This window comes from Podarcis melisellensis, assembly GCF_964234715.1.
Source record: "Podarcis melisellensis genome assembly, chromosome: 6".
Classification (NCBI taxonomy): Eukaryota; Metazoa; Chordata; class Lepidosauria; order Squamata; family Lacertidae; genus Podarcis; species Podarcis melisellensis.
The window spans coordinates 64,728,766-64,745,120 of NC_138538.1; the positions used below are offsets into that span (position 1 = coordinate 64,728,766).

Consider the following 16,355-nt stretch of genomic DNA (forward strand, 5'->3'; position numbering starts at 1 on the left):
TCACTCATGGGCCGTGTGAGTCAGCTCTGAAGATTCACAGGTCTGGGCTGACATTCCTCAGGCACCGTCTCCTGGGGCTGCATTAAAACAACAACATTGCACCTTAGGATAATGCTTGTCATTTCTGTCTCCATTTGCAAATGTGATTGGACAGAAATGTGTCGGCTTTCCATCTATCAATTCTACCCTGATGCCATTCTGGTTAAATTAGATGCCAGTCTAAAGCCTGTGCAGTTTACCTTTCCAACTGGAACCCAGCTTTTCCTTGCAGAAACTATTGGCGCTGCCAATGTCCTTGTTCTGAGAGGTGGCTTGTTTGTTTGTTTTAAATGGGACAGAATTAACAACTTAGCATGGTTTTTTTAAAAAAATGGGACATAAATACAACTAAGCATTTTAAAAATATATATAATAAAGAATTGTATGGCTGCCATTTTTTTCTAATGCCTGACTGTGCAATATAGCTTCATTTTCATGTGTTATTCTGAAACTGTTAAAAAGGCTCTTTGTGGGAGAGTTAGAAATAACAGTGCTTGGGCTACAGTTAGTCAGGCTGTGTTTTGGGTCAAACTAATGGCAGAACTATGTTTTCGGACAATAAAGATCAGTCCCATTGCTGACCTTCCTACACCTCCCTCCCCCCCCCCCCCGTTCCTTCTCTTGCATACTCATCTTTCCTCCTCCACATCAATTTAGCTTGCAATTTTGTCTGAACTGGGTAAATTATGATTTGGGGAAGCGTAGGTTATCTACAATCCAGGACCAAAAACCCAGTTCAAACTCTGCCAAAATGTGAAAGACCAAAACATGATTTGATGCAATTTCTGAACCAGTACATTGGCTTACTATACCTTTTTGGCTATTAATTACTGTTCTAGTGCATAATACAAAATTTCATAAAGCACAAAGTGAAGTGGAAAGGTGTTTATTGGTAGTACAGTGGTACCTCGGGAGTCAAATGGAATCCATTCCGGAAGTCTGTTTGACTTCCAAAATGTTTGGAAACCAAGGCACAGCTTCCAATCAGCTGCAGGAAGCTCATGCATCCAATCAGAAGCCGGGGAAGCCACATCGGACATTCGGATTCCAAAGAACGTTCGCAAACCAGAACACTCACTTCCGGGTTTGTGGTGTTTGGGAGCCAAAACTTTCAAGTTCATCAACCAAGGTGTGACTGCATTCAACTAGAACTATAATCCTATCCTCATTTACCAGAGAGTAAGTCCCACTGAAAGCAATGTTGCTTACTTCCAGAGAGACGTGCATAGGATTGCACTGTTAAGTGAGAGGAGAACTACTTAAATCAATGGACTTGTCCCTCACTGCTAACTGCTGCTAATGAAAGTAATCACATAAACAAGCTACAGGGTAGAGTCTTAGATCCAACCCATAACAACTGGGCCAATGTTTAACTCTATAATTACCCAATGCTCGCTTTGTATCCTGTCTTTCCTGAAAGTCTGCTGCTTTGCCACTATACATCTCTGAATTCAGGTTAGAAACACAGAAACAGCTGTGAGCAGTGAGTGTGCAAATGCACCCAAAGCCACACAGATGAGACCAGAAAGACCTTGAAGAAATTGCCTGAAGCAAAGCTCTGTCCAACAGAATAAGTTAGGCAGTGTTATTTCAGAAATGATAGTTTTTCAGACACTTAAAGGCAGTGTGTAGGGCTATCTTTGCCTGGGGCTACACACATCTACCCCCACCCCATCCCACTATGGTTTCTGGTCAAATAAGGCTTTAAACAAAATTCTTATTTTATGATTTGTCAGGTATATACAACAGGTGAGGCCTGCAGCAAAATGTTGCAGCGTGTTCAGTGACAAGTTACATTTCCTTCCCAACAGTCAGTCTACAGCCCATGGCTACTTATTGGGCTGCTCTTTTTTGTTTGAATATTTTGCTCTCGTATGCCTTTAAAAGAGACATTTTTGTACTTCTGAAAACCCCAGGGTTTCCCCAGGGCATGCTGATACCACCTCCTTGTTTCTCAGCGGCCCTGATTGCCTTAAATGCTGCTGGCATTCACCACCAGTAGAAGGAAACTATGGGCATCAAAATGCCTCATTGTGCTGCTAAAGTGGCCCATGTAATCGAATCACAGAATTGTTGGAAGGGACCGTGAGGGTCATCTAGTCCAAACTCCTGCAGTGCAGGAAACCTTTGCCCAACATGGGGCTGAAACCCAGGACCCTGAGATTATGGGTCATGTTCTACCAACTATAGGAGCCTACTCAACTTTCTCTTCTGTTCAATCACTCATTCAAAAATGTTTATGCCCCTACAGTTGCTCAAAGCAGCTTACAACATAGGCTGGAAAAACATTATATAAAATATACTAAACTCAATGGCTTGGTAGGTTTATTTATTTTTCATTAAATTTATATCCTGCCCTTCCTCCCCTAGTGAAAAACAGGGAATAAAATTAAAATGTCAGTTTTAAAAAAACACAGTTTAAAAAGCAGTTGCAATACTGATACAGAATGGGAACGATTTCAACATGGAAGGTTTGTTGAAGGAGGAAGGCCTTCTCTAGGTGCTGAAAATATGACAGAGACAGCGCCTGCAACACAAAAGGCCCGATTCCTACAGTGTGTGGAACGGACCTCATGATAAGATGGCATCTGCACAGAGCAGTTATTGACTGGGTGTATAAGGGGAGAGGTTATCTTTCAGGTATCCTGGGTCCAAGGTGCACAGCCAGCACCTTGAACTTAGGCTGGTAGCTCATTGGCAGGAAGTTAACTTAAGAAAGTTCACAGAAGGAAAGTTCCCCATCCTTCCTTTCCCCTCTTCCTGTTAGCCACATGTGTCCCAAAGAGTTTCTCTACAGGGTCAGGGACCCTCCTGAATAACACGGACAGGGCTGTGTGGGCTTCTGAGGAGATGACAGGGCAGGCAGAAAACTTCCTGTTTGTGAGCTTCCCTTAGTTAACCTAGCCGATGATCCAAGTTTGCTTTTGGGCAATAGCCCATGTACCTGCCCCCCACCCCCAGCATATCACCTCACATTGATCATGAAGACCCCATGGAAGACTTCTCCTTTGTTAGTTCTTAACATTTCTCTTCTAACTTTTATCCAAGGAGCTTGAAGGGGTGCTCAACCAGGCCTTGGGCTGATTAATATTCTATAGCCTTTACATGTGTTTTTGGGAAGGGGGAAGGTATTGTTTTGCTGTTCTATTTTACTTATTTACTTGTTTTTATCCTAATTTAACTGCTCTGAGTTCCTATGATGAAGGGCAGTCTAATAAATCAATAAAATCCTAAAGTGATCAGTGACCCAGTGAGTTTCATGGTTGAATGGAACTTAAATCTTGCCCGCCCCGCCCCCGCCGGTCTTAGTACAACACTCTGCTACACTCACTCACGCAATCAAATCTTTATTACGGTCATAGACCAGCATAAGTAGGGTGGGGAACAATCATTTAAAATCTGCAAAACGTTTTGGAAAGCTAAGATTATTAAAACAGAAGGTATATATGAAAGACTATAAGAATCTAAAAGAAGGGTTAGGAGCATTAAACGGAAGTGGAAGAGCATAAAAGGTTAGTATATAAAAGGCTATGGCTATCAATTTGCAGAGCACTCTGATATGAGTGTTCATTTGTGGCACAGGTCATCATCCGACAAATTTTGAATTCTGCTATGCAGAACCTGGCAACATTGTATGTTGTAGCAGAGTTGGTATCTGAAAGCAGCAGGGGGGTATAGAATTGTCCTGTGCACCCTGGGTACTTATGGAGTAGTGGGGAAATGAGGCCAATAAAAAATGTCTCTATAATATAGGCACTGGAGAAGCACATGCTCTATTGTTTCTGTTTGTCCAGAATCACAGGGGCATTGTCCCTCTGAGTAAGCAATCTTCCCAAATCGACCTTCAATGACAGCCGAGGGGAGGGTGTGACATCGTGCCAGGGTAAAGGCCCTCCGGTGCTTAGGGACTTCGTGATTAGTTAGATATGTCATGGGGGAGGCAGAATACCTGATGGATTCACTGGCAGTAGAAGTTGGGGTCCACTCTGCTACACAATTATTATTTTTGTTGTTGTTGTTGCCCTTTATGGCTCATGGGATGCCCTAGATCGCTGAGCACCTTTCAGCACTTGAAGAAGGAGCCTAGAAGATCCCATGTTTGTACACAGAATAATATGGGTGGAAATGAGTTTTTAAGTACTCCAAGTGGAAGGTACTTGTGCTACATAACTATCTCCCTTTCCTAAAAAAAAATCAGTCACAGGCACAATCTCTCTCTGCATGAGGTTGAGCACTCCTGTTTCAAGCAGGATTTGCCTTTCATTTTCTTAGCAAGGCTTACACTTCTGCGGCTGCCATGCTTCTCCTAATGCTATTTAAAATAATAATTTGGAAGCTACTTTTTTTTTAACAATTCTAATTATCTAAAAGTTCATCTTGAACTATAAAATGTGTTATTGCCGATGCTGTGCGGAAGCATAAAACATACCATTAGGCATACTGCTGTCACATCTTGATAAGATGAAAACTGGGGAGTTTCAAAAATAATAATAAGAGCTTATTCAGATATGCTTCAGTGCCTTCAGAAAATTACAGACTATTTTTAAACTTACATTTCCAACTTATGAAGCAACTAACTGTACAATCTTATACACACCTACTCAGAAGTAAGTCCAACTGAATCAGACTATTATTTTCCCAGTAGGGCTGTATTCCTACCATATTATGTGAATGGTCCAAGTTTCTGATTTCATACACATCTTAACATGAGAAATTTCCATTCATTCTAATGGCACGTGATGATTAGAGTGGAGGTCTGCAACAGAACTGTTGCAGTGTAAAGTGCTTCCTTTCAGGCTTCAGGCTACTGCATACCATTTTCTGCTACTCTGACAGTCAGTCAGTCAGTCAGTCAGTCAGCATTTTTCCTTTGGTTTCATGTGACATAGGATGTATACTTGATAAAGGTAAAGGGACCCCTGACCGTTAGGTCCAGTCGTGACCGACTCTGGGGTTGCGGCACTCATCTCGCATTATTGGCCGAGGGAGCCGGCGTACAGCTTCCGGGTCATGTGGCCAGCATGACCAAGCCACTTCTGGCGAACCAGAGCAACGCATGGAAACGCTGTTTACCTTCCCGCTGGAACAGTACCTATTTATCTACTTGCACTTTAACATGCTTTTTAACTGCTAGGTTGGCAGGAGCAGAGACCAAGCAACGGGAGCTCACCCCGTCGCGGGGATTTGAACTGAACTGCCAACCTTCTGATCGGCAAGTCCTAGGCTCTGTGGTTTAACCCACAGCACCACCCGCATATACTTGATAGGGAGCACCAATTTTCTGATGAGTGTAACTGTGCTATTCACATGTTTACAACGATGTGTCTTATTCACATATAGGGCTGCTTCCTCTATCTCAAAAAACTGCACAAAAAATAACATGTGAACACAACCTAACCTTTAAGGTAGTCAGTTTTCAGTGTTTACAAAGCAAGATGGATTGTATCCAACTACGTCATATTCAAAGCAGAACCACTGAAATCAATGCACCTAGGTCTGTTGATTGCAATGCACCTACTACTCCATAACTTGGTCAGATACAATATATTATGTCCAAATAATCAGATACATTGTTTCAAGCTGTTTTTTTCTAAGCAGGTCAGCTTTATTAGTTGCAATTTTAAGCCTGATAGCAAAATATATTATTTGTGTGTAATGTTAATCATGCCACTTGCATTGTCGTGAAAATTTAGTCTACACCGAACATTCTGAGGCTGACTTAGCTGATAATTAAATTTCTTCGCTGTCTTGAAACAAAGGAGGCTCTTTATGCATTCATGACCCAGCTATCCTTTCCTCAGAAAGAAGTAACACACCATCATTCTGAAGTTAGGTTCTCTTATGTCTAACTTTTGAGAGAAACACTGAAGCAAATAGACTGTAGGAACAGTCATTTAATCCAAACAGCCAGCTGGCAAAACAGTAGAATTCCCTTCCATGCCTCACATCACTCAAGAAATGCAAATCTCAAATGGAATTTTCTCTTCTTAGCACTGTGTTTTGTTTAGGATATTGGCTTCAAAGGCCACCCATTTCAGGAAGACGTTTAGCTAACTTGCTCGTGCTGCTTTTATAGTTGATGTGTTTTTATTTGTTTATTAAATGTTATATGCATTCTACCCATGTAATTGTTTAATGTTCTGGGAAGCTTTATTTCTACCTTATTTGAGAGATTTTTGAGGAAATCCTCTACAAAATGGCTTACAAGACGCTTCAAAGCCAATTTGCACATAAGACATATTACTATACTATTGACGACAGTGAACTAAAACCCAGAATAGGCAACTGTTTAATCACACCTATGCAAGGAACCTTTATTTACAACTCCCAATTAAAAGCTACAGAGAAGTCTTCAAGGTTTTTTAAAAAGACACGAGGCATTGATAGTGGATGCTTATGTGGCCCCTACGAAAAAAATGCTGATCAGCTATTTTATACCTTTATCACAGAGGATGAGGATGGAGTACAGACTGAATTATATGCACAGGGGATGGAGAATGGTAAACCTTTTTGTCACACAAACACACACACACACTTATTCAACCTTCTTGATTTTGGTTTCTCTTCCTGATATTTTCCCCTTTCCTTTTTTTTCTATTTTCTTTCAACTCCCGCCCCCTACAGCCCTAGTATTTATTTTTAACTGAGGGAACACAGGGATAAAGTTAAATTACTTTAAATCTAAATGTGGCAGGATTTACCCCATTTAACATATGGAGATTAAACAAATACATCAAAAGAAAAACCTAATGTAATCTTTAGATAGGAAACTCATTTCAGGATAACAGAAGAGACTTTTTGAAATCCTTCTCTGATAAGAAATTATGCTGCTGAAGTTAGTTCAAACCAAAAGAGTTGTGATACAGATCCAAAATGTCCCTAAGAAGTTTTACAGAAGAATAGAACTATCTAGATGAAGATTAATTTTTATAACAGTATATTTGAAGTTACTGAAATTAATACTACTGCTTTTTCTTCTTCTTCAGATAATGGGGAAGAGGATTATTATAAATAACTGATTCTAAAGCAGGATAAGTTCTTTTAAATGGGGATGTGGTTTTTTTCATCAATTGGGAATCACAGTAGATTATTTGATACATTGGTCGGCTCTAGTTTTGTAATAGTTTTTATTGTGATTGTTTGAATTTGATTTTCTTTTTTAAAAAAATATATTTTTTATTAACAGGCCAATCAAATCACATTATTTCCAAATCACATTAGTTCCAGATTATACAGCCAGATTTTTAATTTTTTGTTGGGGGTACCCATACTTCAAGCTCCGAAAAGGGGTCCAAACATCACTTATATTACTGCTTTAATTAGACAGTTCTATCCAGTTCTGTCCAGATAGTCTCTTTGTTACTTTCCTCATCTTCTTGTTGTTATCATATATTCCTTTCTTTGCGATCTCTGATAATCTTCACAAGCGGGTTGAAAACAAACATCCTCTGTGTGGGTTTTACACTCTCCAAAAATCATATCACATAAGGACAGATGCCATTCCACACCTCCATAAAAAACTTTCCCTCAGTCTGTCCGTTGATTTCCCCAGGCTTGCCAAACATACCTCAGAGGGCTCTGCCAGGTTAGATCACATTCCGAAAATGCTTCGCATTCCGATGATCCTGGTCCTCCTCCTCCCGTCCTTCTTAGGCAAGCCTGTCTTAGCGAGACGCCATTTGAAACTGCGTCATAAAACTTTCCTCTGTTCTCCAATGTTTACCAATCCTCTCTTTGAACAATAATTCACTCCACACAGAAGGAATTTTTTTTGTTTTCACTCCACACAGTTCTTAAATTCCTACTTGTGATTAATAAATTGCAACGATTCTTCTCTCTGGGGTGGAGGGTTATTAATACTCACATAAGGCAAAAAAGAAAGAAAAGTTTTTTCCTCCACCCCCTTTCCGTTTCACTCCAGACATACCAGCCTTTTAATGGTGGTTCATCACTTGATTTATTTGTCCCGCTCGTCGCTCCGCTCACAGAGATCCATTAATCAGCAGTCTTAACTCCCAATCTTCGCTTGATGTATGTGCTTTAGCTTCTTTCCAATTATGTATTTCCAATTATATATTTCGAGCCAAAGCGAACCAGTGCGCTAATTGGAGACAGCGTCAGAAGAGCCAACTTCACACGAGGGCTTGTGCAAAGTGTCCGCACCCCCTTCTTTCGAATCCGGGGGTGAATTATGGACACCGCTGGCAAGGCAGTCCCCCCCATCACCTTGGGGGGCCCGGGAAAGCTGCATACTTCCCATAGCAGCCTTTTAATTACCTCGTGTGGGTTGGAGAGATGTTATTGTCGGCCAACTTCCAATGCGCCCCCTGGTGGCCCCCCCTTGAATTTGATTTTCTAATGGATTGTACCCCATTCTGAGATCTCTTATGATGATGTATTGTGGGAAATGTGCTAAATATAGAAATACAGTAAGGAACTCAACCTATAATTTCAAAGGCGTTTGGAACCTCTTTCATAAATTATTTTTAATAGATGCATGGAGGGGCCATTTTCTGTTGGAACAGAATTACACCAATTTTTCTGAAAAGCATAAATCTTGCCTTTTATCACACAGATAATCTTAAAGGTTATAATATATGTAAATATTATCTCTATAATATGAGTATTGTTTATTTGTTTATATCTTCTTCGGAGATCACTTGTAGCCAAGTAAGATTGTCTTCCATAATCATGGTTTGAACAGTGAGTCCATAAGTGACTGTGGAGGCCAATTCTGGATTCACATGTCCTTCCACAGTGGGGACATGGGGACATTGGTTTCCGGGTGGGAGTTGATCACGGTGTGGATTTGCCAAGCGTGCCATCCTCTTAGCACATTTCTCCCTTGCGTCTTGAGTTCGAGTGTCTTCAAAGCCCATGACACCTTTGGTAAAGGCTGTTCTCCAACTGGAGCACTCGCAGGCCAGTGTTTCTCAGTTGTCAGTGTGTATACTACATTTTTTTTTAGATTTGCCTTGAGACAGTCTTTAAACCTCTTTTGTTGACCACCAGCATTACGCTTTGCATTTTTAAGTTCAGAATAGAGTAGGTGCTTTGGAAGATAAGCATCAGGCATCCAAACAACATGACTAGTCCAATGAAGTTGATGTTGAAGAATCATTACTTCAACATTGGTGATATTTGCTTCTTCCAGTACACTGATATTAATTCATCTGTCTTCCCAAATGATGTGTAAATTTTTTTGGAGACACCGTTGATGGAATCTTTCGAGGAGTTGGAGATGGCCTTTATAAGTGGTCCATGTTTTACTTGCCAACATGTAAGTATAAAAATAACTGCACTAAACTAAAAATAACTTTCAAAAACCAATGAGTTTTCAAGACCTAAACTCATTGGTTTTTGAAAGTTATTTTTAGTTTAGTGCAGTTATTTTTATACTTACATGTTGGCAAGCTGTTCTTTTTCTTTATTTTAGCAATACATTCTCATATTAATTGTTATATTTATATCCCACCTTTCCTCCAAAGAGTTCATGGTGACATACATGGTTCTCCTCCACCCTATTTCAGCCTCACAGCAACCCTCTGAGGTAGGTTAGGCATACATCTTATGACTGGCCAAGCTCACACAGTGAGCTTCATGACTGTGTAGGGGTTTGAAGCCTGGTCTTCCAGACCGTAGTCCAACATGCTAACCACTACATGACAGTGAATATGTTCATCTGACTCATGTTTGGGACATAGTTAAATCACATATGAGGGAACAGTTTATTCATGCAAGCTTTCTTTAAAAATAAAAAGAGAAAACCAGCATATAGTATCAAATAATGTAGTAAAATGAGAAAATAGCAGAATAAAACTCCCTTGAGGGTAAGCAATTGTTAAGTGCTGTGACGAAAACATTACAGTTAATGAATTCACACAGCATGGCCAGAAGACTGCTCTGGTCTAAATTTTAGGTATTTGAATACAAGCACTAGCCAGGAAAATTATTACTAAGGTTATTATTGCCTTTGGACAATAGGCAATAGCATGGCTTTGCACAAGTATATTTCAGTGAAATCAATGATGCTTAAGCACACGTAATACAGTTAAACCCTTTCTAAACAATATATCCAACTTCATGGGGATCATGGGGGCAGGCTCACTAGGTAGAATACTGGTGATTAAGTGTACCTAAAGATACCAGGCCTGTATACACAATAACAACATCAAATGTGGGACTAGGAGAATAATCAGAAAGCATGAAAAATTATCTCTGAAGTCAAGTCATGATGACTAATCCTATGCATCCTATGCTCTATTTTTTTTTTAAAGTGGAATAAAAGCCATAAATCAGACCAAACCTTTAACTAACCTTTATCCATATGTTATAACCAGTTGCATTGGTGGGATGTTGTGTATTTTCATTTCAAGAAAGCTGGAATTAGTTTCTAGGCAGTTTGGCTTGCAATGCCTTGAGAGATCTTAATAAATTTCAGGAAAGGGACCTAATAAAGCTACAAATAGCTCCTATTAGTGTTTATGGAGAGTAAACAATAATAACCATTAGGCTCTACAGGACCCCAAAGAGCTTTACAAACAACTTTTTTAATTAAAGAAAAATTATCAGAAAGGATGGACAATTGCATTTGTTGAGTAGTACAGCTCTGAGTTAAACCTCTGAATAAAACCAGTGTTCGCTGTCATTTAGGTGGGGATTGCTGTGGTTTACATTATAAAGATTTTATCGCTGTTTGTTCTTATATTGTTTCAGTACCACCATCCCTGAAAAACAGATTAACTGGGTAGCTTCCTGGGCAGGCTCCCTGGCCAGAGATTAAAGTTTGCTTGAGTTCTTTTGTTTTTTGTCTTCCAATGTGTAAGTACTAGAATTTTAGCCTGGTTTACGGAAGTCACTCTGATTCAGAAGTCACCACACACAAAATTACATTTAGAATAGAGATGTGTGGCCCACACAGCATGTTAAGAAGATAAAGAGAACCTCCTGGATTGGGCCAATAATCCAACAGGAAGCCTGACCTCCTGTTCTGGCTGGTTAAGCACCATACATATAAAGCACATTTAAAGCTCCATCAGATTTTGGGCACTGTGGTTTTCAAAGCTACAATTCTCAGCACCCTTAACGTCATTTATTATCCATATGTTATACACATTTGCACTGAGACTTTGTTGTTGGTGGTGCCACCACTAGGGGATCCCTGGTTGGTGTTGACTCATGACAGGCCTGTTCTGCTCTTGTTTATTGTTCCTGGATGGCCCTCCCTAGTGAGGTGTGCTTGTCTCTAGCATTATGAAATTTCAGGAGGAATTTTGAAACATTTACGTTTTTACCCAGGCATTTGGCAGCTGAAGAATACTGTTCCCGGCAACTATGAGATCACTGAATGAAATAATGTTTCTAACGGTAACTGTTTTTAGAACATTTTGTCTGTTTTAGGATGCCTTTTTTAAAAAAGAGTTTATGTGAGGTTGCCCTTAAGAGTAGATTCAGATCTGTAGCTGAAGCAGAAGGTGGATGCTAAGTTGCTCAGTGAGGCTTCCTACCATGAACATGTTACATCTGCGCTGAAAGAGTTTGCACTGGCAGCTGGTTAGCTAGCAACTGAGCCAAGTTAAAGGTCTTAGTGGTTGTTTACTATGTCTTAGACATTTCAGGACTTGGTTATCTGAAAGAGCACCATTGTGCCATGGCCTACTCCATGGAGCCTTCTCTGCGGTGGCACCTACTTTTTGCAATGATCACTCCCTGGACATCAGGCAGGTTATGACTGTGGAAACCCCACCCCCACTGAAAATGTACTTGTTTACCTGGGAATTGCTATGGCCATTAATACCCAGTTCCGCTTTTTCTGGTTAGTGAGACTAAATTTGTAACATTATTTTATTCAGGGTGGATATTTGAACTTTTAATAATAATAATAATAATAATAATAGACAAATGAGTTAATTTTACTGCAAGATGTTGCTTGTGAACCACCTTGGCATTTCTTCTTGAAATGAAAGGCGCCATGTGAACTATTTTATTAAATAAATAACAAAGACAAGTTATATTTTTGAAAAGCCAGATAGTGACTAGCGCCTGAAAAACTATGTGACCAGTTCTGTGCATCAGAGAGGATGCTTTGGGCTCATGGTTCTTGATAATCTGTAATGTTTGCAATGGTCTTCAAAAAGATTTTTATATTGACGTTCGCCGCAATGACATTTTCTGAGAGCACAGGATATGTACTCTTATGTATATGAATAAATAAAAAGAACGGCAAAAAAAAAAAAACAGTTGGGGGGCATGTGTGTGTCTCTGCAGTTCAAAAGTGTGTGTTTGTGGGGAGGAACTCCAAGGATTCCCAATCCTTTGGGCAGCACCGGAGTTGTGCTTTGAATTGGAACCTACCCACTATGTTCTGGTTTGTTTGTTTTTTAACTTGCATTTATATGCTGTGAACTGCCCTGTGATCTACGGAGGGTGGTATCCGAATTTAATAAATAATAAAGTTTTTCTATGTGAGAGACTTTGCTTGGATGTTTCTCCCACAAGGCTATTTCTCACTGGTAGCACACAGCTGTGTGACACCCCCAGGAAAAGTCTCCCTATAGCATTTTCAAATACAGAAAGGACTCGAATAACCAACATTTTTTTTCTTTTAAAGAGTCTTGTGGAGCAGATAGCAGTTTGGATTCACCCTAAATGTCAGGTGATAAGATAAGCAAATCATGGAATAACTTTCGTTTCACTTTCGTTGCCTTTCCAGGAAGCTCAGGACCTATCCTTCGTAAACGAGTTCCATTTACAGTATTTATGCCATTTATCCATAAATTACATTTATTTATCCACATATTTCCCAAGGATAGGTTCCGAGCTTCCTGGAAACAAATGGAATGGAATTTACATACGTATTCTTTCCGGTAAGAACAGCAGCATACTGTATAAGGAGACACACTCAGGGCAAAGCGATCCGGCGTGTGTGTGTTGAGTCAGAACTGAGTGAGCCTCTTTCTACCGCAGGCAGTTCTGCAGGACTTTCAGACAAAGGAAAGTTTGTTCTCCTGACGAGGAAAGACTGCAGCGTGGCATTTAATAAATGTTTGCAGATGACTGATTTGTGTATGTGTGTGTTTGTGTCTGCGTGTGTGACCCCTCAACTACTGGGAAACACTCTTGTGCTTGTAAACTGACCAACGCAGCGGAGAAATGTTCCTTTTAAAAAAAAATACTGGAATGATCGGAAAGATAATTTAATGAGCAACTCTCTAAAACCCAGAACATCTGCACAGTGCAGATTTGCTTTCGCATCCCGTAAAGGCAGAGAGAGCATCCAACTGAGCCTTTCCCTCTTAAATTGAAAAAAATAAAATCCCCCAGCTAGAGCCATGAATCAAACTCAGTCATGTGACGGAGGGGAGGTACTGGGCTGGCTTGCAGCCAGTGGCAGAAGCTGATGGGTGGAACAAACAGGGCATGAAAAGACTAACATGACTAACGGATCTTAAGAATTGTGGCTCCTTCTCTGGATCTCCAGGAATGTAGGCACGGGCACCCCTCCGCAGCTCTCCGGCCAACCTCCTGCCTCAGACTGGATCTGTTACTCACAAAGCAGATCTCCTTCTGCTTTGCGGGCTGAGGAAGGCTAGGGAAGAACATGGCCTGCATTTTGAAGGTAAACCTCTATCTGTTGCTTGAATGGCTTGGTTAGAGAGAGAGGGAGAGAAACCCGTTTGCTGCTCTGTGTATGCAGTCCTTACATGGTCCTGCTGCAGCTTGGTCGTAATTGTACATTTCTGAGCATTGATCCCCACCCCAAACCCCCGCCTCCAGCCCCGCTGGAATAAGAAAGACCGAGAGATTCAGAATCGCCCAGCTGTGGCTCATTTCCTCCTCTGCCATTCTTGTCCTTTTTTCCCTTGCATTGTTGGAGCTGCCGGCGAGCAGCTTGCGGGTGTTGGGAAAAGAGGGAGGGAAGGACTGTGCGCAGCAATGATAGGCTAGGCTAAGGAGAGAAGCGCCGGCTTCGCCTGCCTGACTTTCTTGTGTTTAGGTTTAGGAATTGCTGTAGGAGCCACAGTGGGGAGAGAAACAGCATTTCGACTGGGCCGGAGAGGGTGTCGTCTTCTTCCATCGGTGAAAACACCGGAGACGTTTTTCTTCTTCCTCTTCTCCCCTCCCACCCTGCTCTTCTCTTCTTTGGGAACCGACGCTGCAGAACTTATCACTCCTTGCAGATTTGCACAACCGTACAAGTTGCTCCACAAGCACACGCGCCGACCCCCCTCCCCCTTCCTCAGTTTTCAGCAGAGCCCAAACCTGTCCTTAATCTGTTTGAGACGGTCAAACTCCACTCCACAAAACATCTTCTGGCTGGCTTCCTCCCTCGCTGCCTACAGGCAGCAGGACATCCTTCTGGGTCGTTATCACCTTTACACCCAGTTCTTTTAGATACAGGGACGTGGGCAGGCCTCTATGCAAATAAATATAGCAGTGGTGGTATATGTGGATCAGTGGGCCTCCCAGGAGGCAGAAGTGAGGGGTAGAGAGAACACTAGTTGCCTCTCACAAGACGCATCAGCACAGCCACCTGAGGCACCTTCTTTCTGGCTTCGAAGTCTCTGCTTTTGCTTTACCTGTAAATGCATGCATGGCCTCACACTAGTCTGATTGTGCAAGTCCTTCCCCCTTATTATTCTTGCCCCTTCTTATTAGCCCCCAAGGTTCCTTACTCTGCTTGGTTCAGCTCCTCAGAGTTGTTTATTGTAATAGCTGTCCTTTGCGCGGAAGCCCCCAAACTTGAAAAGCACCCTCCCGGAATGAGAAAATGCAGCCAGCAATAGTCTTGTGTTGGCCTTGCATGGTTTCACATGGTTTCACAATCATAGAATTGTAGAGATGGAAGGGAGCCTGAGGACCATCTAGTCCAACCTCCTGCAATGTAGGAATATGCAGCTGTCCTGTATGAGGATCGAACCTGCAACCTTGGCGGTCCTAGCACCACACTCTAACCAGCTGAACTATCCAGGTTCTGCTTCTCACAGTGTGCCCTAAGATTAAGATATGCCCAACTTCTTGAAGTCCTTATTAGTGCATATGCCAAGGTGTCTGTTTCCAAGATATCGCATTAAGAAGCACCGTTCCATTTATGGCAATAACTACACAGTTGGAAGAAATCTTATTCTGTGTCAGACCATTGGCCTGCGTAATTGACTACATCATGGGTGAGGAATCACCAGTTCATGGGCCTGTAGCACATTTGCATCTGGCCTGCAACCTGCCCTCTTCCCCAGGGGCAGAGGGAGGCAGCCACTTCAAGGAACATTTGCTGGGAGGCAGGGAGTGGCCTGTGGCCTGTTGTGACTCTCCAGTGGGACACTCTGTCCTGTGAAACAAGACTCCACTGCCAGCCTAGTTAGCTTCTGCATGTGGAAGTGGGAGCTCTTTGCCCCAGGCAGCAGAATCGCTTTGACTGACCCTGCCTGCCTGCCCTCCCCATTACAAGAATTAAGAGAGCAAAACAAACTCCTATTTGTGCAAGTAGGGTATTCCCCCACCCCAACCTCAATACTAGAAGTTAAAATACTAGAAATTAAACCCGGGGATTTCTGTGCCACTGAGCTGTCGACCTTCACTAGGCATTAAATCCGCAGTCTCAGGGTTAATAGGAAGGCACCCTTACCTACTGAGCCAAAAGGCCCACTGGAGGAAAGCAGCCTTGCAACAAAGCATTGCCAAAATGTGATGCTGAATTTGAGCTGTCCACATTCCGCATTTGGCATTAAGTAGATACCTTCTCCTATGTTTCAAACAGAAGCAAGGATGTGTATCTAGTTTCTGTGCCTTCATAATGTTCTCACCTGACCTAGAATACCTAGAATAATATGTAAGGATTCTTATCAGACTTGGAAAGATGATCTTGCTCAGACCAACTTCTACTCTCCCCACCTCCCCTCTTCCAGAGGCAATTCTTAGACATCACAAAAGTAGCTAATCCCCTTGCTTTTAAGGCTCTGGGCTAATTTAATTATATAGATGGCTATCAGGAAGATGCGGAAAGGTTAACCAGAGCCACTGGCTTAGTCTCTGCTACATTGTTCTAAGAAGTTTCCAAACGTTATGGAAACTGGTTAAAATAAACAGAAGTACCTTTAGAAGTGGATGAACAACTCAGTTTCCCAAGCACTCTCGAAGGAGTCTGACAGGGGGGAGTGAACTGGCCAGGCCTAAATGTGTCACCTCAGAAGCAAGCCCTGTAGAGTTCAGTAAGATTTACGCCCAAATAAGTGGGTATAGATTACAGTCTAAAAGTTACTTTTCATATGCCACTATTGGATATAGAAGTTTAGGTCTTCTCTGCAGATCTTATAGGT

The 16,355-nt window shown here is 41.6% G+C and overlaps 1 protein-coding gene across 5 annotated transcripts in view; it reads left to right on the forward strand.

Moving 5' to 3' along the window:
* The window catches only part of ST6GALNAC3 (ST6 N-acetylgalactosaminide alpha-2,6-sialyltransferase 3), a 244,704-nt gene that overhangs the window by 9,091 nt on the left and 219,258 nt on the right, over positions 1–16,355 (forward strand). For 4 of the 5 annotated variants that reach the window (XM_081914682.1, XM_081914681.1, XM_081914683.1 and 1 more), the window contains exon 1: positions 13,365–13,657. The exons of the other annotated variant lie outside the window; for it this stretch is intronic. In XM_081914682.1, the coding sequence (XP_081770808.1) occupies positions 13,640–13,657 (18 nt within the window). In that variant the 5' untranslated portion in view covers positions 13,365–13,639. Of the gene's footprint in view, positions 1–13,364; positions 13,658–16,355 lie in introns of those variants that run through there. 5 annotated transcript variants of the gene reach the window in all.